Source organism: Dipodomys spectabilis, unplaced genomic scaffold (genome assembly GCF_019054845.1).
Source record: "Dipodomys spectabilis isolate Male_0828 unplaced genomic scaffold, ASM1905484v1 ptg000053l, whole genome shotgun sequence".
NCBI classification, from domain to species: domain Eukaryota; kingdom Metazoa; phylum Chordata; class Mammalia; order Rodentia; family Heteromyidae; genus Dipodomys; species Dipodomys spectabilis.
This window is the reverse complement of record NW_024870730.1, coordinates 12,946,656-12,974,150: the sequence shown is the minus strand read 5'-3', so window position 1 is coordinate 12,974,150 and position 27,495 is coordinate 12,946,656. Positions and strand designations below refer to the sequence as shown.

The 27,495-nt window shown below is 41.1% G+C and overlaps 1 protein-coding gene across 2 annotated transcripts in view; it reads right to left on the bottom strand.

The window, feature by feature from the left end:
• Positions 1 to 2,703: 2,703 nt before the first annotated feature.
• Positions 2,704 to 27,495, bottom strand: part of Ube2j1 (ubiquitin conjugating enzyme E2 J1) — a 28,109-nt gene continuing 3,317 nt past the window's right edge. The window contains exons 2-9 of one of the 2 annotated variants that reach the window (XM_042679524.1): positions 19,751 to 19,824; positions 18,025 to 18,156; positions 13,909 to 13,993; positions 13,230 to 13,335; positions 10,986 to 11,115; positions 8,389 to 8,514; positions 4,258 to 4,298; positions 3,508 to 3,661 (exon numbers count right to left, since the gene is read on the bottom strand). In XM_042679524.1, coding sequence (XP_042535458.1) covers positions 3,589 to 3,661; positions 4,258 to 4,298; positions 8,389 to 8,514; positions 10,986 to 11,115; positions 13,230 to 13,335; positions 13,909 to 13,993; positions 18,025 to 18,156; positions 19,751 to 19,824 — 767 coding nt within the window. In that variant the 3' untranslated portion in view covers positions 3,508 to 3,588. Of the gene's footprint in view, positions 3,662 to 4,257; positions 4,299 to 8,388; positions 8,515 to 10,985; positions 11,116 to 13,229; positions 13,336 to 13,908; positions 13,994 to 18,024; positions 18,157 to 19,750; positions 19,825 to 27,495 lie in introns of both variants that reach the window. The other variant, XM_042679523.1, reaches the window with a different exon arrangement.

The following is a 27,495-nucleotide window of genomic DNA, read 5'->3' as shown; positions in this document are numbered from 1 at the left end:
ATTGGATGGCAAATAATAAAACCCTTGCTTAATAACAAAGAATGAATAGTCATTGGTTTTATTGAACAACTCAAACTAGTGCTAAAGGTACCTGTTCTAGAAGCAGGGCCTCTAGAATGGCTGAGCCATTCACAGCCTCCCACGAGGGCTTCGATGGTACCTGTGTTCATGTACACACTATTCTTGGTTGGCTGAAGTCAATTCACTAAATGCATTCACTTTATGCATACTTACTTGCAAATAACAAATCAATATAGGCTCTTCATCCCAGGTTTGTGCTCAAGTAGGTCCAAATTTGTAAGGTTTTTTTGTTATTGATTCTAGGCTATAAAAATGGGTAGTCTTGAGTCGAGTGCCACGGCTCACACCTATAATCCTAAACTACTCAGGAGGCTGAGATCTGAGGATCAAAGTTGGAAACAAGCCTGGGCAAACAAATCTAGAAGTTTATTTCTAGTTAACCAACAAAATTCCAGAAGGGGAGGTATTTAATGCCAGCCTTGTGCAAACAGCCAAGCAAGTCCATGAGGTATGAGTTTAAGGCCCAGTACCAGCATAAAATGTAAAAAAGGCAGTTTCAAGATACAAGGATGTTTCTTCCTAAACTCAAAATAACAGAGTTCTTATTCTCCTGAAGTAGGAAATTTTATATTTCCATAGTCAAAAAAATACATTTTTAAAGTTTGAAAAAGTAGTTGAGAATCTTGATGAAATTTATTTATTTCAGTAGAATAAAAACAATAAGCAGCATGGAAATGTAAAGTGCTACATAAAAGCCCACATTACATAAAATGTGAACGATTCCTTGGCTTAAACAGTTAAAAGTAAAACAGACATTTTTTTTTTAAAGCATGCTATTTTAACTACCTTGATTTATAAGAATGTGCCATGTTGGTCAGAGAAAAGGCCACAAATTGCCAAAATCTGAGAATGAGGGAAATTGGAGTCCTAAGATTTTTACCTACAGATTATACATAGTTTAGGTTTATGCTGGAATTAAAAATTTAAAGTGGGACTTTAAAAACAATAGTTTTCTGAAGAAGCCTATTGGTGGGCTCACAAGCCCCACAATAAGGGAGTTTTTAGGGAGTATATGTGAGGGAGTATATGTGCCATTACCAGATGTGTGTATTTGCTACTAGGAAATCCCACCACAAATTAGCAAGCAGCCAATTATTTGACAGGGAAGGGAAGAGAAGCCAATGAGGTGAAGGCAGGTTTTACACAGTGTTCAGCTTAAAGTACAGGTTTGCCCCATGGAAGCATGCAGGTCGCAGAGCTCCGAGGCTGCCTCAGATCTGAGAGGAGCAAATAGGACTGTTATAGCACATGATTTAGCTTGGCATAGGGTGAGAGCGTGGGTACTTTTTTCCTAGGTGGTAACGCTACTTGATCTTCTCAACTGAGTCACTGACTTGTTACTAAGAGACCACTGACCTGACGTTGTTCATGTTGTGTTATAAACCAAGACTTCAAGATGTATCTTCTCATGGCAATCGAAATTATAAAAGGACAACTTATAACTGTCTTGACCTGAGGGTTTCATGAAGTCCTTAGGCATTTTAGCCTTTCCTGACTTCAGCTACAGACATAATCTATGAACAACTTTAAAAGCTATTAAATTAGCGTTATATCTATTATTTATTTGTCAGTTGTGGGGCTTTAACTCAGGGTATGGGCACTGTCCCTGAGCTCTTTTGCTTAAAGCTAGTGCTCTACCACTCCGAGCCACAACTCCACTTCCAGGTATTTGAGTGGTTAATTGAAAATAAGAGGGACTTTTCTGCCCCTGCTGGCTTCAAACCACGATCTTCAGATCTCCACCTTCTGAGTAGCTAGGATTAGAGGCGGGAGCCACTGGAGCCCAGTGTTGTACAATATATTTTTATTTTAGATGCAGACATAATGGAAAACTGGCTATGAAAACAGAAATTATGTCTTGTGGTTAGTAGGTTCGAAATTCTAGTCTCATAACAAGAATAAAAGTTAAATTTGTCTTTAAAACGATTTTATGTAGTCTTTTGTATCCTGCCCATAATTCAGTTAAAATCACATAAGGACTTTATAATACCCTATCCCAAATGGGATAATTTTTATGGACGAGAGCTTAAATATTATTTATACTGCTTGTGGTGTCAAAATGAAACAAAAAAATCTAAGTGTACCTTTAGAGGCTAACCTAAAAGCCTGCATCTGAAAATTCAGTCTTCACCAAAGGGCCTCCATGCCACTAGGGAGCATGATGCAGTCTTCTGTGGGCAGTGCTGCAGCAGCATTGTGACAACACGTTTATCTATTAGCATCTGTGCAGCTGGCTAGCACTAAACAACATACAGACTCTTTTCACTGGACATCTTTCTTGGGCTTTGATTGGAATAATTCTATGTAAAGATTTCCTACCTTCTATTACTGCTATTATCGGGGCCCTGAGTTTTTCTATTAAAATGGTATGTGAAATATTTCAAATTATGCATATTCCTGGGATAATTAAAATTTATAATAATTACAAAGCTAGGTATAATAATACATTTCAAAATATATACAACTCAGAGCAGGGCAAATATTCAAATTTATGATCCGCTCACTTCTCTGAAAGAAAATGAAGCAATTTCCTAGCTTGAACCCTTCCTTCTTTAAGAAAATGGGTTATGGAGAACTGAGTTCTTTTTCTTCCTTCCCTTTTCTTCCTCCTTTCTTTTTTTAAAATCTGTATATATATCAGAGGGGGTAATAACAGCATATCAAAGTGGTTGCAAAGTATTTCCTCTTCAAGTAACATCCAGTAACAAAGATGTAACAAAGATGCAACAAAGATGCTCCAAGTGTTTGAAAAAAGTTATTTCACTGGAGAATATTTAAAATGCAAACAAAGTCACAGAATGGGCAACCCTAGTATTTCTCTTACAATGACACTGAAGGAAGCTACTTGAGTTCTGGTCTCCCTTTTCAATTCTTCTTTCCCTGCCTCATTCTACAGTAGAAAGAGTACTCTCTAAATGATACTGAGCAACTAGATAATACTCATGGGAATTTAAAACACCATCCTTTATCTGAAAAATTCAAAGGGCTACACAGAAAAGTATGGCAAATTTACAGAAAAAGAAGTTGAGCTGGAGAGACAGTAATAAATTCTTTGTCTGTGAAGCAGATGAAATAATGAGACCATGAACCCTGGCTTCTGGTCTCTTACTGAACAGTACATATTGCTGGACACAGCCTGAATGTCTGGCTATACTTACATTGAATTTATAAGGATCAAAAAAAAAAAAAGGAATGAAGGATAAATACAAAATAATCTTTTTTAAACAATTTTTAGATTATACCCAATACAGAATGTTTAATGAAGCAGTTGAGTCATAGCTCTTGAAGTCACAAAGCAGTATTATAACTCAAAGTCAAATATGTACTCATTGGCTAGATATATTCGTCGGAATATTAGAGCTGCCAATGCCAAAGTCAGGATGACAATCAGTACAGCTGACCCGCCATGATCGGTGTGGTTGTCTCTTGGCTGCTGGGCCTGGATTATGTCAGGTGAAGTGGATGACCTTCTTTGACTCTGCTGCTGGGCCCGGCGCTGCCGAGGGCTCATGGAGGTATTCTTAGCCACAGGTTGGGTAGGTTGTTGAAAGGATGCTGCAGACGAGTTCTGGACTCCAAACTACAGAATTTTGAGACATTTAGTTTGAACATAGCAAAGAAAACTGTATACGTACTAGTTATCTGTCCAAAAATACAGAGAATCTTGGAGTACTAAACATGACCAAAGGCAAAACTACCAAAACTAACATGAATACTGACTGGTAGGGGAGTGTACGGAACAAGTCAGCATCACAAGGGGCTCCCTCAGCCCACAGGCAGAGGAGCAGCCTGCCAGCAGCAAGGTAGACCGGCACAAGTTCACCTTGTCCCCTCTGGGGCTTTCCATGCCCTCAGATGCAGCTCTTAGCAGTCTGCCAAGTATCTGGGAGCTCCCCTACTTTTAGCAACCCAAAGTAGCAATTCGGTTTCCACTTTCAATTTGTCAATGACCCATTTTAAATGAAAAAAAAAAAAAAAAAAAAAAAAAAGCACCTCTGTGTCATGTGCCTTTCATGAATCAAGTTTCTTCCAGTATTATCTCATTATAGCAGCCTGCTTCCACCAGTGATGACAGAACACAGGCAGTGATCCCCACCTGTAAATTCTTCATAGCAATACAGTCATACCCTTTCACATTATTCCTGACAGAGGAACTGAGCACAAGTCCAGAAGTACCTTTTCTTTAGTATTGGATACTTTATGTTGTCAAGAGGTCCCTGGATAGAAGTGAGAAAATGTGGAGGAGTCAGCGTATGTTCTACTTGGGCCCACGCCTGCCCCTACAGAGCACTGGGTGACAACTGTGGCCCAGCCAGTCACTGCATAACCACAGCGTGACACCGAGGCCTTCAATATTTTCACTTTGGTTGACAGATAAGGAAAATGACTGCATAGTATAACATAAGAGTTCCATTTTATTTATATAGACACTTTAATCCTACCTCTAACAACTCAGTGACCTTTATTTCTTCTATTGAAAGCAATTTATACACTGGTTATAGATTGTTGTCCGTACATATTATTTCAAACAAAATTAAAATTTCTATTTTGTTCAAAATAATATAAAGTAAGTATAAAACATTTCAATACTTTCATAAAAACTTTAAATATTTAGAAGGAAAAGAAGAATCAAATAATACAATTCAAATACTTTTTTTTTTTTGGTCGGTCATGGGGCTTGAACTTTGGGCCTGGGAGCTGTCCCTGTCCTCTTCAGCTCAAGGCTAGCACTCTACAACTTGAGCCACAGCGCCACTTCTGGTTTTCTAGTGGTTTTATTGGAGATAAGAGTCTCACGGAGTTTCCTGCCTGGGCTGGCTTTGAACTGTGATCCTCAGATCTCAGCCTCCTGAGTAGCTAGGATTACAGGCATAAGCCACCGGCACCCGGCCAAATACTTTTTTAAAAGGTAAAGGGATAGGTTTTGGCCAACAACAGATTCAAACAGGGAAAAAATTGCAAATTTTCCATTTTCAATCTATTGTTCACTTCAACTTTAAAAGGTTTTAGCTGCACATGGTGTCCTATGCCAAAACTGAGCACTTGGGAGGTAAGAAGAGTTCAAGACCAGTTTTAGCTCTATAGCTGATAGCCACCCTGTCTTTAAAAAAGCATACTAAAAAAAAAAAGGTCTAGGGGCTGGGAAGGTGGCTCAGTGGTAGAGCGCTTGCCTTGCATTCATGAGGCCCTGGGTTCGATTTCTCAGCACCACCTAAGCAAAAAGAAAAAAGCCAGAAGTGGCGCTGTGGCTCAAGTGGTAGAGCACTAGCCTTGAGGTGAAGAGCTGAGGGACAGCGCCCAGGCCCAGAGTTCAGGCCCCACAGCCAGACCCCCCCCCCCCCCAAAAAAAAAAATCTATGCAGGGTACCTGTGGCTCACATCTGTAATCCTAGCTACTCAGGAGGCTGAGATCTGAGGATCGAGGTTTGAAGCCAGCCTGAGCAGGAAAGTGTGGGAGACTCTTATCTCCAATTAATCACAGAAAAAGCCAGACATGACACTGTAGCTCAAGTGGTAGTGTTAGCCTTGAGCAAAAGAAGCCCAGGGATAGCACCCAAGCCTAGAATTCAAGCCCCAAGACTGGCTTTAAAAAAAAAAATCTGTAGCTCAGTGGTAGAGCATTTGCTTAGCATACACAAGACCCTAGACCCTAGTTTCAACACCAGTACAGGAAAGAAAAACCCAAAGATTATCTCTCTCTCTCTCTCTCTCTCTATCGTGTATAGTGACCCATAATGCAGAGATAGAAAAGGAACTACTGATGCTTGAGTTAAAAATTGAAGCTAGTGCTGCTAATGAACTGAATTACATGAATTTGAATCTCTATAGTCCAAGACTCCAAGAAGCAACCTGCTCACTGAAGAATGCACAAAGCTCAGGGGTTTATGGGATCCTCTGTCATCACCTGTGTCACAGTGAATGAACAAATACTCAATGACTGAACCAAGTTATGGCAGCAATCAAGCAATCAGTCCCCATTCTCCTGACTACTCAGCCATGAACAGAAAAGCATTCAATAAACCAACCAAGGTTTAAAAGGAGCCAGTTCTTAAGGACTATGAAAATCATGATAATATTGATCCAGAATTCGGCACAAAAATGGCTCAGACTGTAGCCTTTGTTTATTCATCTTATCTAGCAGGAGACATCCTCCCATAACCTGACCAAAGAAGGGAGCCTGTATCATCACCAGGCTGGCTTTGCCACTAAGTACATGTGACCCTAAGCAACTTATTTAACCTAAGTCTCAGCTCCCTCATCTGTACAGTGAGGGAGGATAATATCCAATTTGCCTGTTGTGAGGATTAAACTGGCATAAGGATATAAAGTGCTTAAAATAAAAATTACTTGTTATATGTTAATTATTACTAATACTGTTATGAATTCACTTGGGAGTTTTTTGGCCCTTTATTGTATGATTAATATACTTAGAAAAACAGTACTTAAAATATTGACTTAAAACAATCAATACAATGGTAATGTATGCCTACAATTCTAGCCCTTAGAAGGCTTTTTGCTTATGTGGTGCTGAGGAATCGAACCCAGGGCCTCATGCATACAAGGCAAGCTCTCTACCACTGAGCCACTTTCCCAGCCCCCATGAAACTCTTACCTCCAATTAACCTCCAATTAAGAACCAAAAAAGCTGGAAGTGGAGCTGTGGTTCAAGTGGTAGAACACTAGCCTTCAGTATAAAAGCTCAGGCCCTGAGTTCAAGCCCCCGGGCCAGCGCATGCGCGCACACACACACACACACACACACACACACACACACACACACACACACACACACACACACACACACACACACACACACACACACACACACACTCACACACTCACTCATAAAGACCTTAACAACATATATCAATTTATAATAACAACTCAGACTAACAGCATTTGTAAGGAAATTTTGTGTTTGCTTGTTTAATATAAAATGCAATGACTTATTCAGAACTTCCATCCCTGGGAAGGGAAAATCTGATGGACTGAAGACTATAAAAGTACCATCAAGAATTTTTCCTATTTCTACATGGCTAACCACTCAGCATTAAAGCCCAGCAGATGGCCTGCTGTTGTTATCTGCTGAATTTAGACTTTGGCAATCCCTTACTCCCACCAATGCTAAAAAAAAATGTAGCTTATCTGGGATTTGATGTATAATATCTCTGAATTTATATTACATTTACACATAAATCACCTACCCCAAGCCAAAACCAGGTTTCAGTTACTTCCATAGTAGTTACATTATATAATCACACTGAGAAAGTTCATTTATAAGTGTAATTAAAAGCTCCACTTTCAATTTAGACAATTTGTTGCTTATGCATATTTAGCCAAAATTGATTACAATTATATTTATATTTATATATAAACATATACATATATATGTATATCTTTGAAAAAAAGAAATTTAAGAGTAGAGTGTTTGCATAGCATGCATGAAGCCCTGAGTTCAATTCCTCAGTATCACATAAACAGATAAAGCTGTAGTTCAAGTAGAGTGCTAGCCTTGAGCAAAAAGAAGCTCAGGGACAGTGCCAGGCTGAGTTCAAACCCAGGACTGGAAAAAAAATTTTTAGGTTTCATGCACATTAAAATCAAATGGAAAATACTACTATACTAATAACATGCAAGTGATTTTTGAATTTTACTTAATTTTGATTAATGTAAATTGGACTTTAGATAGACATATGGCTAGTACAAGTATAGAGGATAGAGCAAGTTTTGGCTCTAGATATTTATCAAGTTAATGCCTTGATGGAGCTTAACATTATCTTGTCAAAGATAAAAGGAGCTGACATATTTTTATTTAGAGTGTAGTACTGTATTAAAACTAATTTTGTTAGAGAACTCAGAGTTGTGAAGAGATAATACGACTTAAAAATCATTTAGTCCATTCCCACTTAACAAAAAAAGAAAAAAACCCAGAGAGTAATTTTGTGTATGTGTATGCTCAGTTTTGAACTCAGGGCCTGGCACACTACCACTTAAGCCACAGCTCCACTTCAGTTTTTTGGTGCTTAGAGATGAGTCTCATTGGCTCTCCTGCCCAGACTGGCTTCAAATGTCAATCCTCAGACCTCAGCCTCTTGAGCAGCTAGGATTACTATAGGTGTGAGTCATTAGTGCCCAGCTTCCAGAGAGTAATTTGATCAAGGTCATATAACTCATTAGAAGGATAGCTAAACCAGAATCCACTTATAAAGAGAATGTAAACTTTCAGATGTTTGATCTGGGAACTTACTCTATTCCAAATAATGCTAACCACATGGATATGAATATGTATAAAGATAAGCTACATACCGATGTGCTGGCTGTAGCACCCTGGAATGTTGTGGCAGGTGTATCATCTTGTAAATCATTTAGTGAAAAAGAGTTTTTGCTTAAGTCTGACTCAGCAATAGTCTTTCCAGATGAATTGACTTCTGCCTAAAAAGAAGATAAACCCAAGAGTAATGTTACATGGGAGATGTACAGAAAACGACCCAACCTACTAAATCCCCTCTCCTGGAGTTGTTTTAATTGTTCCTTTAATAACATGAGCACTCCTGTATCTGACTCCCTGCTACACTGCTACATATTATAACAGGCAGAGACAAACCTGTTTTTAGTTGCTGCTAAATGGCAAAGGACAAAAATCAACACCACACTTCACAATCTACAATTGTACCCTGTACTCAGAAGTTTTTGAGTAACTTTTTTTTCCCCCAGTCCTAGGGCTTAAACTCAGGGCCTGGGCACTATCACTGAGTTTCTTTTGTTCAAGGTTAGCACTCTACCACTTGAGTCACTGTACCACTTCTGGCTTTTTCTGCTTATGTGGTACTGAGGAATTGAACCAGGGATTCATGCATACTAAGCAAGCACTCTACCACTAAGCCACATTCCCAGCCCGTGAGTAACTTTTAGAATGAACTTCTGACATAAACTGAAATGAGGCTAATGGCATTTTATCTCACATTATTAGGGAAAATAGTCCTAGGTTTGCTGAGGAAATAGTAATGGCTTAGACTATCCATTCCTAGAGGTGCGGTCCAAGATCATACTGCAGTTACTTAATGTATGGCATATATAAGTCATCTTCTAAAATCTGAAAAAGTCTAATGTAAACATATCTGGCCCAAATACTTTCAGAGAAGACATTTTAAGTGTAACAGGAATCCTAGGACCAACATATACATCCCCTCTCCTAACTTCAATAAATAGCATGAGAAAGCTTCTCCCAAGAACTGGACTGGGTGCTGGTGGCTCACGCCTGTAATCCTAGCTCTGAAGATCTGAAGATCACGGTTCAAAGCCAGCCTGTGCAGGTGAGACTCTTATCTCCAATAAACTACTCAGAAAACTACTTGGCCCTGTGGCTCAAGTGGTAGAGTGCTATCCTTGAGCTGAAGAGCTGAGGATTAGTGCCCAGACCCAGAGTTCAAGCCTCACGACCAACAAAGAAAAAAAAAAAAGAACTGAGCCAAGCTAGTGGGTCACGCCTGTAATCCTAGCTACTCAGGAGGCTGAGATCTGAGGATCATGGTTCAAAGTCAGCCCGGGCAGCAAAGGCCGTGAGATTCTTATCTCCAATAAAACCACTAGAAAACCAGAAGTGGTGCTGTGACTCAATGGGTAGAGTGCTCGCCTTGAGCTGAAGAGCACAGGGACAGTGCCCAAGCCCAGAGTTCAAGCCCCATGACCGACCAAAAAAAAAAAAAAAAAAGAATTGGACTTAGAAGGGCAGGGTATAGAGACAAGGAGAAAAAGGAGGGAGAAGGCAAATGTTACTTCATGCAGCAACATTTTTTGGCGGGGGGGAGAGGGGTTCCAGTCATGGGGCCTGAACTCTGGGCCTGGGCGCTGTCCCTCAGCTCTTCAGCTCAAGGCTAGCACTCTACCACTTGAGCCAGAGCCACAGCGCCACTTCCGGCTTTTTTTTTCTGCTTATGTGGTGCTGAGGAATCGAACCCAGGGCCTCATGCATGCAAGGCAAGCGCTCTACCACTGAGCCACCTTCCCAGCCCCAGCAACATTTTCTTTTGTGGTACTAATTCCAGAAATGAGTGTGGCTATCCAAAGTCCTAAAATACTGTATGAATCCTATCCTTTGGGTAAAACATGCATGGGAAAAGGACCAAGGGAGCTATGACAAAATCACTTTCTTCTTATTGATGGTGGATAATAGTAGAGTTTATGAAGCACTGGAGCAGTTGTACAAGTGTTAATTCACTTTTCCTCACAACAGTCCTGCAGAGAGGTACCTACCACTGTCATGAACAGATAAGCAAATGGCTCCTGGTGATTAAGTAATACGTCTGACATCATACTACCAACAAGAGCAATTCGGATTCCACCCTGATTTCATATTTCAGACTCCTAGATTTAGCTGCTATGCTATAATTACAGCCTTCTGTTTTATTTTTTGTTTTTTAGCTACTTTTTGTCTTTTACTTTTTGGTACTGGGGATTGAACAAGACATTGCACTTGTGAGAGCAGGTGTCAGAGCAGCCTTTATAAATACCAATTACGAGTTTTGTAATAAAAAACAAAGTATAAACCCTTACTGCAACAGAACCATACTGCTTTCTTTTCCTTTGGTTCTTTTTGTTCATTTTTTGGTGCTACTACTAGGGCTTGAACCTTGGGCCTTGTGCTCTTGCTCAGCTTTTTCATTCATGATTGTTATTTGAGCCACAACTTCACTTTCAGCTTTTGGCTAGTTAATTGGAGATGAAAATCTCACAAATCTGTCTGCTCAGGATGGCTTTGAACCTCAATCCTCAGATCTCAGCTTCCTGAGTAGCTAGGATTATAAGCCTGAGCTGCTAGTGCCTAGCTAATGCTTTCCTTATTATCCTGAATTCAGCAGTAAACAAAAACACTATCATTGGAATTTCTTTGGGAATTGATATACCTTGAAACTGATCTGTCGAGCCAGCTCCTTGGCTTCCTGGTCGGCCTGGCTTGAATCACTCCCAGACTTTAAAGGCAGAAGGACATCCTTCATGGCAGAGCCACAGCCTTCACAGCAGAAATCTTGTGATCTGGTTAAAAACAATTTTATTCAATGCATATTAAACCAAAATTGAATTCTCTCTTATTGACACACTCAAACACTGAATGAGTTAAAAATAATTTAAAAGCAAAGCACTGAGGTTGGGTGCTACTCAGGAGGCTGAGCTCTAAAGACTGTAGTTTGAAGCCAGCCTGGGTAGGAAAGTCCATGAGAGTCTTATCTCCAATAAACTACTTAGAAAAGACGGGAAGTAGTGCTGTGGCTCAAGTGGTAGAGTGCTAGTCTTGAGTACCAAGAGGCTCAGGGACAGCACCCAAGCCCTGAGTTCAAGCCCCAGGACCAGCACAACAACAAAAAACAACAACAAAGCATTGAACACCTCCATATCACATTCATCCACATGCTCTAAGTTAGAAAGTTAGGCAATCACTATAGCTCTGAGATAAGAATATGAGATAGCATGGTATAAAAAAGGAAAAAAAAAACAGGATTAAGATTCTATTGTATCAATAAATTCTCAAAAAAATAAGCCTTAAGTCTATTCAATGTCAAAATACATAAACTGTCTATGAAACAGTCCTTAAGATTCTATAAGACTACTTAAAGCTTGTTAATATAAATTACCTTTTAGCAGAAACATATAGAGAAAAAAACAACTAAAAATGTAATTTACAGGGGCTGGGAAGGTGGCTCAGTGGTAGAGCGCTTGCCTTGCATGCATGAGGCCCTGGGTTCGATTCCTCAGCACCACATAAGCAAAAAGAAAAGAGCCAGAAGTGGCGCTGTGGCTGAAGTGGTAGAGCGCTAGCCTTGAGCTGAAGAGCTGAGGGACAGCGCCCAGGCCCAGAGTTCAGGCCCCACAACCGGACCCAAAAAACAAACAAACAAAAAAAATGTAATTTACAGGTGTTCTTTTCTGAAGTCAGGGTTATCCTCTACATCTTTCAGACACTAAAATCTAACTATGTGATTTAACAATTGTAGAGAGCCTAATCTGGGCTGTGCTACAATATATTTTCTAAAAATTAATTAACATTACCTTTTGACATATGGCAGAAAGCAGACTTCAGTATAGGAATATTACCAAAGTCAAGAATTAGATCTCAGCACTACTGAAAGGAAAGCTTACTTTGAAAGACTGCTCATAGTTATGTAGACAAAAAAAATTTTTTTTAAATCTGAGAAAAAGAAGGCATTACCAGTGGGCTATCACAAGTTCATAAATCCCCTTTACTTTATTCCAGATCATGTAGTCAATACTTGATATGAGCTATATATGTAAATACCAAGACAGATAAAGTGGTAGAGGGCTTGCCTTGCATGCCTGAGGCCCTGGGTTCGATTCCACATAAGCAAAAAGAAAAAAGCCAGAAGTGGCGCTGTGGCTCAAGTGGTAGAGCACTAGCCTTGAGCTGAAGAGCTGAGGGACAGCGCCCAGGCCCAGAGTTCAGGCCCCATGACCGGACCCAAGAAAAAAAAAAAAAAAAAGAAAGCTATATAGAAAGTAATTGTTCTGATTCTTTTCTATCTGTAATATAATCCAAATAGAAACAAATGACTGATAATGTTTTCTAGGAGAATATATCTCCCACAGAAGCATAAATATATCTCAGTGAAATATTATCAACTATTTTCAAAGAATGAGATAGCTGGCTTGGAGGTATAATTCAGTGGTAGAATGCTAGCTTAGTAAGGGCAAAGGCCCTGGGATTGATCCCTGGCAAAAATAAAAACATGAAATCACTCCAAAGAAATCAGAATTGGATTTCTGTCATTGCAGTAATAAGACCAGAGCCTGTAGCCAGGGTTACTCAAAAAGTAGGCCAGAAGCCAGGTGCTGGTGGGTCATGCCTGTAATCCTAGCTACTCAGGAGGCTAGAATCTGAGGATCGTGCTTCAAATCTAGCCCAAGCAATTAAGTCCATGAAACTTATCTTCAATTAATCACAGAAGAAGCTGGAAGTGGTACTATGGCTCAAGTGGTGGGCAATAGCCTTGAGCAAAGAGGAGCTCGGGGACAGTGCCCGTGACCTGAGGGCAAGCCCCATGACAAAAAAAGAAAGTCAGCTTGTTTCCTAATCATCATTAATCACAACCACAATGGTACTGCCACTCTAATGAAAAATAAAATGAACCACTTACTTTTTGGCAAGTGCTCTTCTTTCCTCTGGTGTGTAATCTAGAGAGCCTATGGCTCCTTCTCCTTTTGTTGGCATGAACCCAATGATGGCTAGTAATGCTGTCCTTACTGAAATCAAAACAAGGAAACATTAAACTGAGTTACTCTTTAAAATAAACTAGGGGGCTGGGAATGTGGCTTAGTGATAGAGTGCTCATCTAGCATGCATGAAGCCCTGGGTTTGAATCCTTAGTACCACATAAGCAGAAAAAGCCACAAGTGGCACTGTAGTTCAATGGTAGAGTGCTAGCCTTGAGCAAAAGAAGCTCAGAGACAGTGCTCAGGCCCTGAGTTCAAGCCCCAGGACTGGCAATAAATAAATAAGTAAATAAATAAATAAGAACTGGGTTTACTGGAATAAGAAGAAAGAAAAAAAGAAAGAAAGAAAGAAAGGAAGAAAGGAAGGAAGGAAGGAAGGAAGGAAGGAAAGAAAGAAAGAAAGAAAGAAAGACTTACAGGCTTTCACAGAAGAGGTTACAAGTAGGGAGAATTATTTAAAACACCACACAAATCTAGATATGGAAAAATGTTTTTTCGGTTTAATAATATAAAATTATCCAAAATAGATTCAACCTCATGAGTACATTAATTCATTATTATAAATGAATGCTGTTAGGAGATTGATTCACTAGTAACACTCACTGCTCCATGAAGGCTGCCACGTTTCAGGATGATGTCCAGAGATGCTCAAACAAATTTTCTTGCCCACTTCAAACCGTCCATTAGCCTTAGAAATAGTATATTTAAAAAGTTATACAGGTGTGATTAATGTGGTATCCTTTCCAAATATAAATGTATTTTGTAGTTACATATGAATAAAATTTTAATGCATATAACTTTAAGAAGCACATAATTTTTTGTCATACAGACATTCCAAAAATATTTGCTGGATGATAAATGAGTAAAAAGCTATTTTGAGATGTATTAGCACCTTTTTGAAATAAACTTATATAACTGGAATCTAAGCAATAGCATATAAAGATTTGCTGATGCCCTGCCAGTGTGTACTACAGAGCTAGGCTCTGTTAAGGACTCTAATGAGAACACCTGTAAGAAGTCAGGACCTGCAGAAGACCCTAACGGACTTAGTATCACCTAATTAGTAGGTTAGTGAGGAAGGGCATGGAGAGAAAAACTTTTTTAATATATATATTTTTTGTAAAGATACTTACAGAGAGGTTATAGTTACATGAGCAAGGTAATGAGTCCATTTCCTATCGAGCATTATTACCCCCTCCTTTGTTTTCCCCCTACCACTCCTCTCCTCCCTCACCCCCTCCCCCACAAAGTTATAAAGTTCGTTTTCAACATAGTGTCTTGTACATCTTATTGTTACAATAGGTCATCCTGTATCCTTATTTCAGGATTTTGTTATTTCCCTTCCCCTCCCCAAATTAGAAAAATGTATGCACAAGATGCAGGACACGGGAATCAAATACAGTGACAACAGGGGTTATACCATGGGGGAAGAACATACAAAGAAACATCAAAAAAATCACATAGTACATTAAAAAGAAAAAGAAGCCAGGCACCAGTGGTTCACGCCTGAAATCCTAGCTACTCAGGAGGCTAAGATTTGAGGATCATGGTTCAAAGCCAGCCAGGAAAAGTCCCTGAGACTTATCTCCAATAAACCACCAGAAAACCGGAAGTGGCTCTGTGGCTCAAGTGCTGGAGTGCTCGCCTTGAGCTGAAGAGCTAAAGAACTGAGGGACAGTTCCCAGGCCCAGAGTTCAAGCCCCACGACCGACCAAAAAAAAAAAGGAAAGAAAGGAAGGAAGGAAAGGAAGGAAGGAAGGAAGGAAAGAAGGAAGGAAGAAAGGAAGGAAGAAAGAAAGAAAGAAAAAAAGGAAGAAAGAAAAAAGGAAGAAAGAAAGAAAGGAAGAATCACTTGTCTCCCTATCTTGGGGTTCATTTCACTTAGCATCATGTTATAAGGTCATATGTACATAGCTTTTGGCCTCTTCTGCTTGTTCTAGACATATACTAGTTATTGCAGATAGAGAAACCATGGGACCTATGTTTCTTTGAATCTGGCTTACTTCACATAGTAATTTTTTCCAAGTCTTTCCATTTCCTAACATATGGGTCAGTGTCATTCTTTCTGATGGAGACATAGAATTCCATTGTATGCATATATATGTGTGTGTGTGTGTGTGTGTGTGTGTGTGTGTGTGTGTGTGTGTGTGTGTGTGTGTGTGTGTGTGTGTGTGTGTGTGTGTGTGTGTGTGTGTGTGTGTGTGTGTGTGTGTATCACATTCTCTTGATCCTCCAACAACAAATCCTCACAGAAACAACCACTCGATTAAGAAGTGGACTAAAGACTTAAAGAGAGACTTCTCTGAAGAGGAAATAAGAATGGTCAATAGGGCTGGGAAGGTGGCTCAGTGGTAGAGCGCTTGCCTTGCATGCATGAGGCCCTGGGTTCGATTCCTCAGCACCACATAAGCAAAAAGAAAAAAGCCAGAAGTGGCGCTGTGGCTCAAGTGGTAGAGCGCTAGCCTTGAGCTGAAGAGCTGAGGGACAGCGCCCAGGCCCAGAGTTTAGGCCCCACGACTGGACCCCCCCCCCCAAAAAAAAAAAAAAATGGCCAATAGACACATGAAGAAATGCTCAACTTCTCTAGCCATAAAAGAAATGCAGGGGCTGGGAAGGTGGCTCAGTGGTAGAGCACTTGCCTTGCATGCATGAGGCCCTGGGTTTGATTCCTCAGCACCACATAAGCAAAAAGAAAAAAGGCGGAAGTGGTGCTGTGGCTCAAGTGGTAGAGTGCTAGCCTTGAGCTGAGGGACAGCGCCCAGGTCCAGAGTTCAGGCCCCACAACCGAACCCCCCAAAAAAAGAAATGCAAATCAAAACAACATAGAGATTCCACCTCACCCCACTTAAAATGACTATAATCAAGAAATCTAATAACAACAGATGCTGGAAGGAATGTGGACAAAAGGGAACCCTACTGCATTGTTGGTGGGAATGTAAACTTGTTCAGCCACTTTGGAAAGCAGTATGGAGGTTCCTCAAAAGACTACAGCAATCCCACTTTTAGGCATTTACCCAAACGATCACAAACAAGAAAGACTTTTTGAGATGAGTGATTTTCAAAAGGATGACACAATTTAATGAATAAGATAGGAACAATGAAAATAAAGACCAGAGATGATTTTCAGTTTTGGACATGGGCACTGACTTGATAGAAAATCTGATGATGTCTAACGGCAGGCAAAAATCTAAGTGTGCTGATGTCAGAAAAATGTACATAAATTGACTCTGAGGACTTCTGTTTGCAGAGGTGACCAACCACAGAAGTCATGTTATAGAAATAAGAGGAAATAGCCAGGTGCTGGTGGCTCACCCCTGTAATCCTAGCTACTTAGGAGGCTGAAATCTAAGGATTGCAGTTCAAAACCAACCCAGTCAGGAAAGTCCATAAGACTCTTATCGCCAATTAATGAGCAAAAAGCCAGAAGTGGAGCTTAGCTTAAGTGGCTGTAGCTATAGCTCAAGTACTAGCCTTGAGCACAAAAGCTCAGGGAAATCACCCAGGTCCTGCATTCAAGCCTCAGGACCAGCACATACAAAAGAAAGAAAGAAAGAAAGAAAAGAAAAAGAAAAAAAAGAAAAAAGCTAAACTTTGAATGGGTAGAATATTTACAACTATGGAAAAGGTGAGGAAGAAGCTTGAAATTACAATATAGGTTCCATTTGGGCAGAATCTAATTTCATCTCTAACACACCTATAGAGCTATACATATGAGAGGAAGTGGACCAGAGAGGGTGCAACGTTGAAAATGAGGAGGGCAAGAGTGGTTTTCAGTGTGGTAACTATGAGCATGCCATTGATTAACTGTTGAAATATTTATGAACTCACTGGTAAAGATCCACTGCCGATTATCCTCCCCCACACCCACACATTAGTTTACCCATGCACCAACTCCCCTATCCAGACCAATTGGTTCTCCTATGATATAGCAAAAAACAAACAAAGTGACTCCTGACACAGCAGGTGCCTTCAGGACAAGATGAAGATTGAAGAGTCATAGCCCTTGTCAAATGGTGGCTGAGACAGGGGAGAAAGCAGGGCTCAGCAGAGAGCTACGTGGAAGTGAGACCCCCTACAATCTATACTAGAATAAGGATGGCTAAGAGATTATCAAAGGAAAAAACAGGAACAGCTTAAAGCAGCAACAGATGCAGAAAGGTTTTTGTGGTTTTTTTTTTTTAAGATTAAGAAGAATTAAACATACTCATAAATGAAAGGAAATTAGCACAAAAAAAGCCTATGAGAGAAACTGAATCAATAGCTCATATGAAAATAAAAAATGTAAAGATGGAAATTCTAAGAGTAATAAAATAACATGTGTCAAGCTCTATTCTAAAAGCTACAAGAAAAATTAATTAAAAGCTATACTTTTAATTGCTTATGAGTTGTGAGTTCATCCTTGTAAAGATACAGAAACCGAGGAAAAGAGTGTGAGAAAGGAGAGTTGGAGATCATGTGACTGACACATACTTGGCACACATGAACGCATCTGAATCCAATCAACCATGCAATGACATTTATCATCAGTATTTTTTGGACACATTAGCTGCCTAGAAATTATTTTAAGAGGAAAATACTGCAGAACAGGGCTTGAATTCCAAAGGCAAAATTATAACCATGTTTTACTTTATTTCTTATGAAAAGAGTAAGATTGCTATTTTTTGCAGCCTCCAGAAAAAGTTAACCCACAAATGTTTCAAAAAAGCCAAGAACTCTTACCGTTAGGAGAATAATGCTTGGTGGCTTCATAGGATACTCTGGTGGCAGCACTATTCGACCATGATAAACTCCTCCATCAAAATCAGAATCTGGGGGCCCTCTCACTGTGAAGTGCCATTCAAAAAGGTTGTCCTAAACAAAAACAACAATCCATAAGGGGATCAACAATATTAAAAAGCTTGATCATTTTCATCAACATGAACATTAGAAATATCAGGTAAGAAAAATCAAATGTTGGGCTGGGAAGGTGGCTCAGTGGTAGAGCCACCTTGCCTTGCATGCTCAAGGCCCTGGGTTCGATTCCTCAGCACCACATAAGCAAAAAATAAAAAGCTGAAAGTGGCGCTGTGGCTCAAGTGGTAGAGCGCTAGCCTTGAGCTGAAGAGCTGAGGGACAGCGCCCAGGCCCAGAGTTCAGGCCCCACGACCGGACCCAAAAAAACAAAAGAAAAATCAAATGTTTTATATTATTGCTAAGGTAGTTCTTATGCACAAAATATGTCAAAAATAAAATTATAAATAAAAAATAAAAGCTGTTTAAATTTTGTCATAAGAACAAAAATTTTATTTCAAAAACAAAAACTTCTGACAAGCCAGGTGCTGATGGCTCACTCCTGTAATCCTAGCTACACAAGAGGCTGAAATCTGAGGATTGCGGTGCACAGCCAGCCCAGGTAGGCAAGTCCATGAGACTCTTATCTCCAATTAACTACTCAAAAAAGCAGAAGTGTGGCGCCAGGCACTGGTGGCTCATACCTACTCAGCAGGCTGAGATCTGAGAACTGCAGTTTGAAGCCAGCCCAGGCAGGAAAGTCCGTGAGACTTTTATCTTTTATCTCCAATTAACCACCAAAAAAAAAAAACAGAAGTGGAGCTGTAGCTCAAAGTAGTAGAGCATTAGCCTTGAGCAAAAAGTTCAGGGACAGCGCCTAGGCCCTGAGTTCAAGCCCCAGGACCAGTACAAAAAAATTTTCTAAAGAAATATCCCTTATTTATAAATGATCACTAATATTAATAAATCTATTAATGTCATAATGTAATTACAAAGTACTCTGCAAAATTCTTGCATACATTATTACATTTTTGTCCTCTCTATTAAGCACAAAAATTGGCGAAGCTGGGCTGGGAAGTTGGCTCAGTGGTAAAGCGCTTGCCTTGCATGCCTGAGGCCCTGGGTTCAATTCCTCAGCACCACATAAGCAAAAAGAAAAAAGCTGGAAGTGGCGCTGTGGCTCAAGTGGTAGAGCGCTAGCCTTGAGCTGAAGAGCTGAGGGACAGCGCCCAGGCCCAGAGTTCAGGCCCCCGCGACCGGACCCAAAAAAAAAAAAAAAAATTGGCGAAGCACATTTAAATATGCTCCTTTTAAATATGAGAAAACTGAAGAGAGATAGACATATTTATGTTAAAGAGCAAATTAGCTGCAGAGACATCTCAAGGTACTGAGCCTTCAAACTTTGAGCCCTGGGATTCTTTCTTGCACCTCACCCCCCACCCCCAGGCCATAACACCTACTTGAGACCTACTTACCAAGGGCAGAAATGTGCTGTCTAAAGTATGACTCTGCAAGCTAATAAACCATTCATGAACTAGAGGAATTAGAATGGATCAAAAAATGACATCAAACATATCTGTAACGACTCAGGGTGAGGAAAAGGCGATTTTAAAGAACTTGTTTAAAATATTAAAGTATTAAAATCCAGATGAAGGAAATGAAGTTGAAAACTAACCTCTAAAGGCTGCGCGTGGTAATGATCTGTTGGATCTTTCAATTCTGCCGCTTCTTTCATTAAACGCTTAACAGCTAAAATAAAATTCATAAAACAGATATTTTAAATAGACTTTTTGAGTGGTTAGCACAGACTTACAGGCTTAATGAAAAAGTTTCTACTTCACTGAGAAATTATAGTTCACCTAAGCATAATACAATAAAGCTTTAATTGTAGAGGAACAGCAGTAAATAGGTGAAGTGAAAGAAATGGTAGCCAGACATAGAAGAACAGCATACTTTGAAGATATGTGTGTACACACACACACACACACACACACACACACACACACACACACACACACACACACACACACACACACAGGCAAGTCAACTTTTATTTAATAAGTACCTAGATAAATGCTACCACATAAGAAGTATATAAAGTGCTTTACAAACATTAACCATTTAATCCTCAAAACACTAAAGGTTATAATTACTTCTGTCTCCCTTTTCCAGATAAGGATGTGAGATGTAAAGGGATTACATAAATTGCTTAAGGTCACGCAGCTAGGATATCACAGAGCTGGGGTTCCAACACAGGCAGTCTGACTCTGCCTTGTCTAAATGTCTGTTACCACAAATGTGCCCTCTCTAGATCTCTGGCTCACAGAAGTAAACCCACATGTCCTCAACAGCTTGGGGCTTTCCACCCACTATCTTGTATTAACTTAATGGGCTGTCCCCAGATTCCACTCAATCTCCACAGCGCCATTAAATTCTTTTCAAAACTACTCTCCCCAACTTAATTAAAACCTCCAACCCACAGACTCCCACCTGTTCATATATTTACTTTCCTCTATAAGCACATCCTTGCCCTTAGAAGTCCCTCTCATACTGCCCTAATAAAAGTCAACTCTGGATGACGCACTCAACCATCTTATTTGCTATCTATACCCAATCAGTTAAGCATACCCTTCTCTCCTCTCTTTCAAAGGTGGTTAAGTGTGGTTTAAAGAAATGGATTTTACAAGAATGCACCTGAGGCCTAGAACAATCTTCAATACTACCTGGATCCACACCCTTTCTCCTTCTGTAATAGCTTTCAACTCCCTATCACTTCAAGCTTTCCTAGCTAAGAAAATGTGAAGATGGGGCTGGAAAGATGGCTCAGTAGTAGAGTGCTTGCCTTGCATGCATGAGGCCCTGGGTTCGATTCCTCCGCACCACATAAGCAAAAAGAAAAAAAGCTGGAAGTGGTGCTGTGGCTCAAGTGGTAGAGCGCTAGCCTTGAGCTGAAGAGCTGAGGGACAGCGCCCAGGCCCAGAGTTCAGGCCCTACAACCAGACCCCCCCCCCCCCAAAAAAAAAAAGAAAAGAAAATGTGAAGATAGCCACGCACCAGTGGCTAATGCCTGTAATACTAGCTACTTAGAAGACTGAGATCTGAGAATTGTGGTTCAAAGCCAGCCTGGGTAGGAAAGTCCGTGAGACTTTTAACTCCAATAAACCTCTCAGATAACCACCAGAAGTGGTGCTGTGGCTCAAGTGGCAGAGTGCTAGCCTTAAGCTGAAGAGCTGAGAGACAGGGCCCAGGCCCAGAGTTCAGGCCCCAAGACCACCACCAACAACAACTGAAAAGAAAGGAGGAAGGTAGGAAGGTAAGAAGGTAGGAAGGAAGGAAGGAAGGAAAGAAGGAAGATTGATTGTGAAGATAAGGCTTCTTAAAACTGCTTAAAAGCCAGGCACATAGTGTGACTCATACCAGTAACCCTAGCTACTCAGGAGGCTGAGATCTGGAGGACTGTGGTTCAAAGCCAGCTCTGGCAGGAAAGTCTATGAGACTCTTATCTCCAAAAAAATCTATGAAAAAAAAGCCAGAAATGGAGCTGTGGCAAAAGTGGTAGAGTGTTAACTTTGAGCAAAAAAAGCTCAGGGACAGTGTCCAGGGCCAAGTTCAAACCATAGTATCAGTACCAAAAACAAAACAAACTTTGCTTGAAACCACTAGTGCAGTGTGTGCTACAAGAGTGGCTCATGAGCAGGAGGCTGCAATGCTTGATAAGAAATGTACTCATTATCTTGCCCATGTAATTGTAACCCCTCTGTATGCTATTTTCACAATTTAAAAAAAAAAAAAAAGGAGTGGCTCTTGAGCTGGACGCCGGTGGCTCACGACTGTAATCCTAGCTAATCAGGAGGCTGAGATCTGAGGATTGCAGGTCAAAGCCAGCCTGGGCAAGAAAGGCTGAAAGACTCTTCTTATCTCCAATAAACCATTCAGAAAACCAGAAGTGGTGCTGTAGCTCAAGTGGTAGAGTGCTCGCCTTGAGCTGAAGAGCTCAGGGACCCTTATCTTTAGAGCAGACAGAGAAAAACAAGTAATTATCCAGTTGGATATGAACAGGCAGAATAATAAATGTAGTCTATGGAGATAAATTAGAATATTTTCAGGAGAGAAGTTGAAAAGCAATTCCCACATATATTCAACCAGAACAGTTTGGAATTGCTTTTTTAAAACCCTTGAATCAAGGGTTCCTAGGCTCTTAGCTAGGTATTGGTGCACACCTATATAATCCAGTATACAGGAGGCTGAAGCAAGAAGATCACAAGTATAAAGCCAGCCTGGGCTACAGACCCAGATTTTGCCCCCCCCAAAAAAAAGTTATTGAATCACTACTCTATTTCCTTTCCATCTCTTACTCTAAGCCCCTGTGGGCAGAGACATTGTTCACCTGATCATCAAATCTTTCTTAAGTTCTTGCTAAGTGCTAGAGCTACAATCAAAATATAGTTTGGGTCATCAAGGAGCTTAGTCAGAAGGGAAAGCCAATAATAATAAAGTACGATACATATTGAGACCTTATCTAGACCCAGTTCTTCGGACACATTCCACCTTCCTCTAGTCCAGGCTTTCTACACAATGTTCCCTCCCCGACAAAAAGCTGCTCTAGCCCCCTCATCTCCAGCTCCACATTTAAGGCCATTAAGTAACTTCCTCAAAAAAATCTGCTTGACACCTTGTCTTGCTTCACAGGAGTGACTAGAGACTCCCACATAGACAGACTAAAGTGTCAGAGGAGTTTTGGGCAGGGATAAAGACTAGGAATACTCTCCAACTAATTCAGTCAGGGTTGGGAAACTATGGCCCAAGGGACTAGGTGAGTTCCTTGGTGCATGCCACCACAACACTGTTCCCCTCATTAAGTGCATCTTAGCTCCCTATTAGCATCTGTCTTTCCTGCTGAATAACAAGGAAGAAATGACTTTGCAATCCCCTCAGTTAAACTGAACAGTTTCCAACATGTTTCCTTCTATGAATCTGATTTAAGACAATGGTTTTCAAGCTTACAGAACGTAAGACAAAATTCTTTCTCCAAAAGAAAAAAAGGCTTAATAAAATCCCCAATATGCAAAATAAATAAAGACCTGTTTTAGTGGAAGAGGTAAGGGTAAAGGGCTTTGGGGTTAGTTATCTTCATTTCTTCCTATCTATTACATTCCTGAAGGGGCCATAGAACAAGGACTGAAAATCCCTGGCTTAAAGCCACATAGAAAGCTTATTCTTTTTGTGGTGGACCTGGTGTTTGAACTCAGGGCCTGGGTACTATCCCCAAAATTTTTTGTTTAATGCTAGGACTCTACCACTTGATACATAGCTCCACTTCCAGTTTTTTTTTTTTTTTGTGGGGGGGGGTTGGTGCTGAATTGGAGAAAAGTCTCAACTTTGCGGCCCAAGCTGGATTCAAACCTCAATCTCAGATCTCAGCCTCCTGAGTAGCTAGAATTACAGGTGTAAGTCACCAGCACCGGTCAGAAATCTTATTCTTTTGTTGTTGTTGTTGTGGGGCTTGAACTCTGGGCTTGGGCGCTGTCCCTGCACTCTTTAGCTCAAGGCAAGTGCTCCAGCCCTTGAGCCACAGTGCCACTTCTGGTTTTCTAGTGGTTTTTATTGGAGATAAGAGTCTCGGGGCTGGGAAGGTGGCTCAGTGGTAGAGCACTTGCCTTGCAGCGGTGCTGTAGCTCAAGTGGTAGAGCACTAGCCTTGAGCTGAAGAGCTGAGGGACAGTGCCCAAGCCCAGAGTTCAAGCCCCATGACCGACCAAAAAAAAAAAAAAAAAAAGACTGAGGGAGCACTTGCCTTGCATGCATGAGGCCCTGGGTTCGATTCCCCAGCACCACATAAGCAAAAAGAAAAAAAGCAAGAGTCTCAAGGTCTTTCTGCCTGGACTGGCTTTGAATCGAGATTCTCAGATCTCAGCCTCCTGAGTAGCTAGGATTACAGGCGTGAGCCACTGGCCCGGCAGAAATCTTATTCTTTTAAATTAGTTTACTTAAGGTAAATAAAATCGTTTAAAGCTAAGTAGTTTGGTGTTGTCAGCAATCAAAAATGCTAGAGACAGTTTTTCTTTCATTCCTCATGGTCTGGCTAAATACAACAAGTAAACTGAAAAAATCAAGTTTTGTATTGTTCCATACCCATACCATATGTTCTCTGCCTCTTCCCCACTCATTGGATTAGAGAAAAGCAAATAAGTGCCCAAGAGTTATGTCCAGTTATTACAAAAGATACACGAAGAAATCAAAATTGCTACAATGCTTCTATACCAATCCTCTAAGGAACAACCTTACAACAACAGGATTTACACCTAAACTTGTTAATTTTATTAGTTCAGATCACACAGGCAAATACCATGAGAGAGCAACAACCAGGTGAGATTTTTTTTTTCCAATCTGTTGTTTTTTCAGAAATAACATATTATGAATGCCTGAGTGAGCAAGAACAGAGATCCTGGATTTAGAACTGCATTAAAATTTTGGCTTGGTCTGTGAGACTCTTATCTCCAAATAACCACCAAAAAAGCCGAGAAAGTGGAGATATCGCTCAAGTGGTAGAGTACTAGCTTTGAGCACATAAGCTCAGGGGCAGAGTCCAGGCCCTGAGTTCAAGCCCCAGGACCAACACACACACACACACACACACACACACACACACACACACTGGGCCCTGATGTTTCTGTAGCACACACACACACACACACAAATTGGGCCCTGATGTTTTTGTAGCACACACACACACACACACAAATTGGGCCCTGATGTTTTTGTAGCACACACACACACACACACACACACATTGGGCCCTGATGTTTTTATAGTGCACACACACACACAAATTGGGCCCTGATGTTTTTGTAGCACACACACACACACACACACACACACACACACAAATTGGGCCCTGATGTTTTTGTAGCTCCAAGTCCATGAACACGTTATCTAATCTGCTTACAGCTCAGTGCCTGCACCAGTCAGATGGGAGTCAATAATTCTTTCCGTTTCACACTCTACCTTTTCCCAAGGTCATGAGTTACAAGGGTTAAAAATGGGCTGGGACAGGACTGGAGATGTAGGCTGGTGGTAGAGCATTTGCCTAATAGGATCTGAGTTCGATCCCTAGCACTATCAAAAAGAAAATCCTTTCCCTGGTTCAAACCAGGCTTCAGCATAGTTGTACTTATGTCATGCTCCCCTGACTCTGGAGGAGAAAGGCACTGCTATAAACTTTATGTTATAGTCGGGGGCCAAAATGTTGCCAGCAAATAGAGCTACAGCACAGTCTGTTCCTCCTGCTCCCCCATCTCTACCCTACATGGTGAGAAAGCTCTTTCACTCTAGTTCCTCTCATCTCGTCAAGTTATTCCCAGAGCCTTCTAACTGTGGTGGGATGAGAAAGGCCAGAGAAGGGCAGGACGGCACCAGCATGCCTGCTCTTATTCTTCCATCTTAAGGAGGTCACAGGGTCAAGCTGTAGGCTTGGTGGGCCTGTGAGCTCACTGAGCTTAAACTAAGGGATCTTAGGCAAGCCACTGTCGCTCAAGCATCAGATTCTTTTGAAAGGCAAATAGCTTGTTCCCAGAGCATGTGTGAAATTTAAGGGGCAGGCATACTGAGGTTATGAACCCAAAAATGCAGGATACCACCCCCCCCCCAAACTGCCTCTTCCATAATGAAGGCACGACAGCAAATGTTTAAGGATTGATTGAGGTTTCTACCCAGAGAGACCCTCTAAAGGGTTGTACTCAACAAATGTCTGTACAGGGTCTGAATAGTGAATACAGAGAATGACAAAGACCTGCTTTCTGCCTTTAATAAGCTCATAGCAGAGAAAAGACTAAAAACAATTACAACCAAATGTGGACTTGCTGATCTGGGGGTCAGTATTACCTCAGTCTGCCTATGGGAGCTGGGCAAAGCTGGACCTTAAAGAAGCAGGAAGAATTACTAGGAATTTCAACTGGATAAAATGGAAGATATCCCGGGGCTGGGAAGGTGGCTCAGTGGTAGAGCGCTTGCCTTGCATGCATGAGGCCCTGGGTTCAATTCCTCAGCACCACATAAGCAAAAAGAAAAAAGCCGGAAGTGGCGCTGTGGCTCAAGTGGTAGAGCTCTAGCCTTGAGCTGAAGAGCTGAGGGACAGCGCCCAGGCCCAGAGTTCAGGCCCCATGACTGGACCCCCCCCCCCCAAAAAAAGGAAGACATCCCAAGCAGAGAAGAACCAGAGCCTGGAAGTGAAAAGCTGTCCCTCATCTACAGAGTGGTTGTGGCAACATGAAAAATGGTGAGAATGCAAAGGAGCATAAGAGAGGTGAGGAGGAGGAAGACAGGGGTCAACCTGAGCAGTCCCGTAGTCATGCTAGGCAGTTACTTACTTTATTCACAGCTATAAGGATACTACTGAAAAAAAAAATCAATATAAGGAGTGATCTAGTAAGTTTTTTGCTTTGTTTTGTGATCAGGTGATGACAACCGTGACTCTGTTAGTGTGTACAAGTCTCACAGCCTAGAACAAAAGAGTAGATTAAGATCAAAGATAATTCTAGGTGCTAAGGGCCATGGTCATGCCTGAAATCCCAGCAACTTGGGGAGCAGAGATTGGGTGAATTGATGTCAATTTGAGCATCCCGTTTTAGCAAGATCCTATCTCAATAAAACAAGCCAGGCATGATGAAGAACACCTGTGATCCTGGCTACACAGGAGACATGAGTAGGAGAATTGTAGTACAATGAGAAATCCTACCTGAAAAATACCCAGGAATGAAGAGCTAGAGGTATGGTTCAAGTGGTAGAACTGTATAGTCTAGCAAGCATGCAGCCAATTTAAACTCCAGTACTGGGGAGAGACTCTACGACTGGGGAATGTAGTGCAGATTGCTTGCTTGCCTGCCTGGCAGGCATGCTCCAGGCCCCAGGCTGAAGGGAAGGCTAAGACTCCCAGAGGCACTGAGGGCTGTCAATCTCAGTGCTAAGGAATGTTAGGGTTAGGTACAAGTTTGGGAGAGGTAAGAAAAACCAGTGACTCTGCTTTTTATACCTCAAAGAGACTTTTTCAACCTATAGAAAATTTATGCAAAGATGCTGAGTTGCCAGTATGTTCTATGCATCTATAGTTGAGAAGAAAGGTCTGAGTTGGTCAGCAAAGTCTAAGAATGAAGGTGCAGTTGAGAGCACAGTATGGACAGAACCACTCCCAGGTTTCTGTGGAGGCTTAAGACCTTGCCCCAGTCCCTTACGTCCCCACCACCTGCTGCACATGGCCCCTAGCACCCTTCTTAGAATGGCTGCCAGAAGAGGGTTTTTTCCCTCCTCTTGACAGTACTGGAGTTTTGAGCTCTGGGCATCCACTTGCCAGGCAAGTGCTCTACAGTTTGACCCCTTTCTCCAGCCCAAGGAGGGTGTGTGTGTGTGTGTGTGTGTGTGTGTGTGT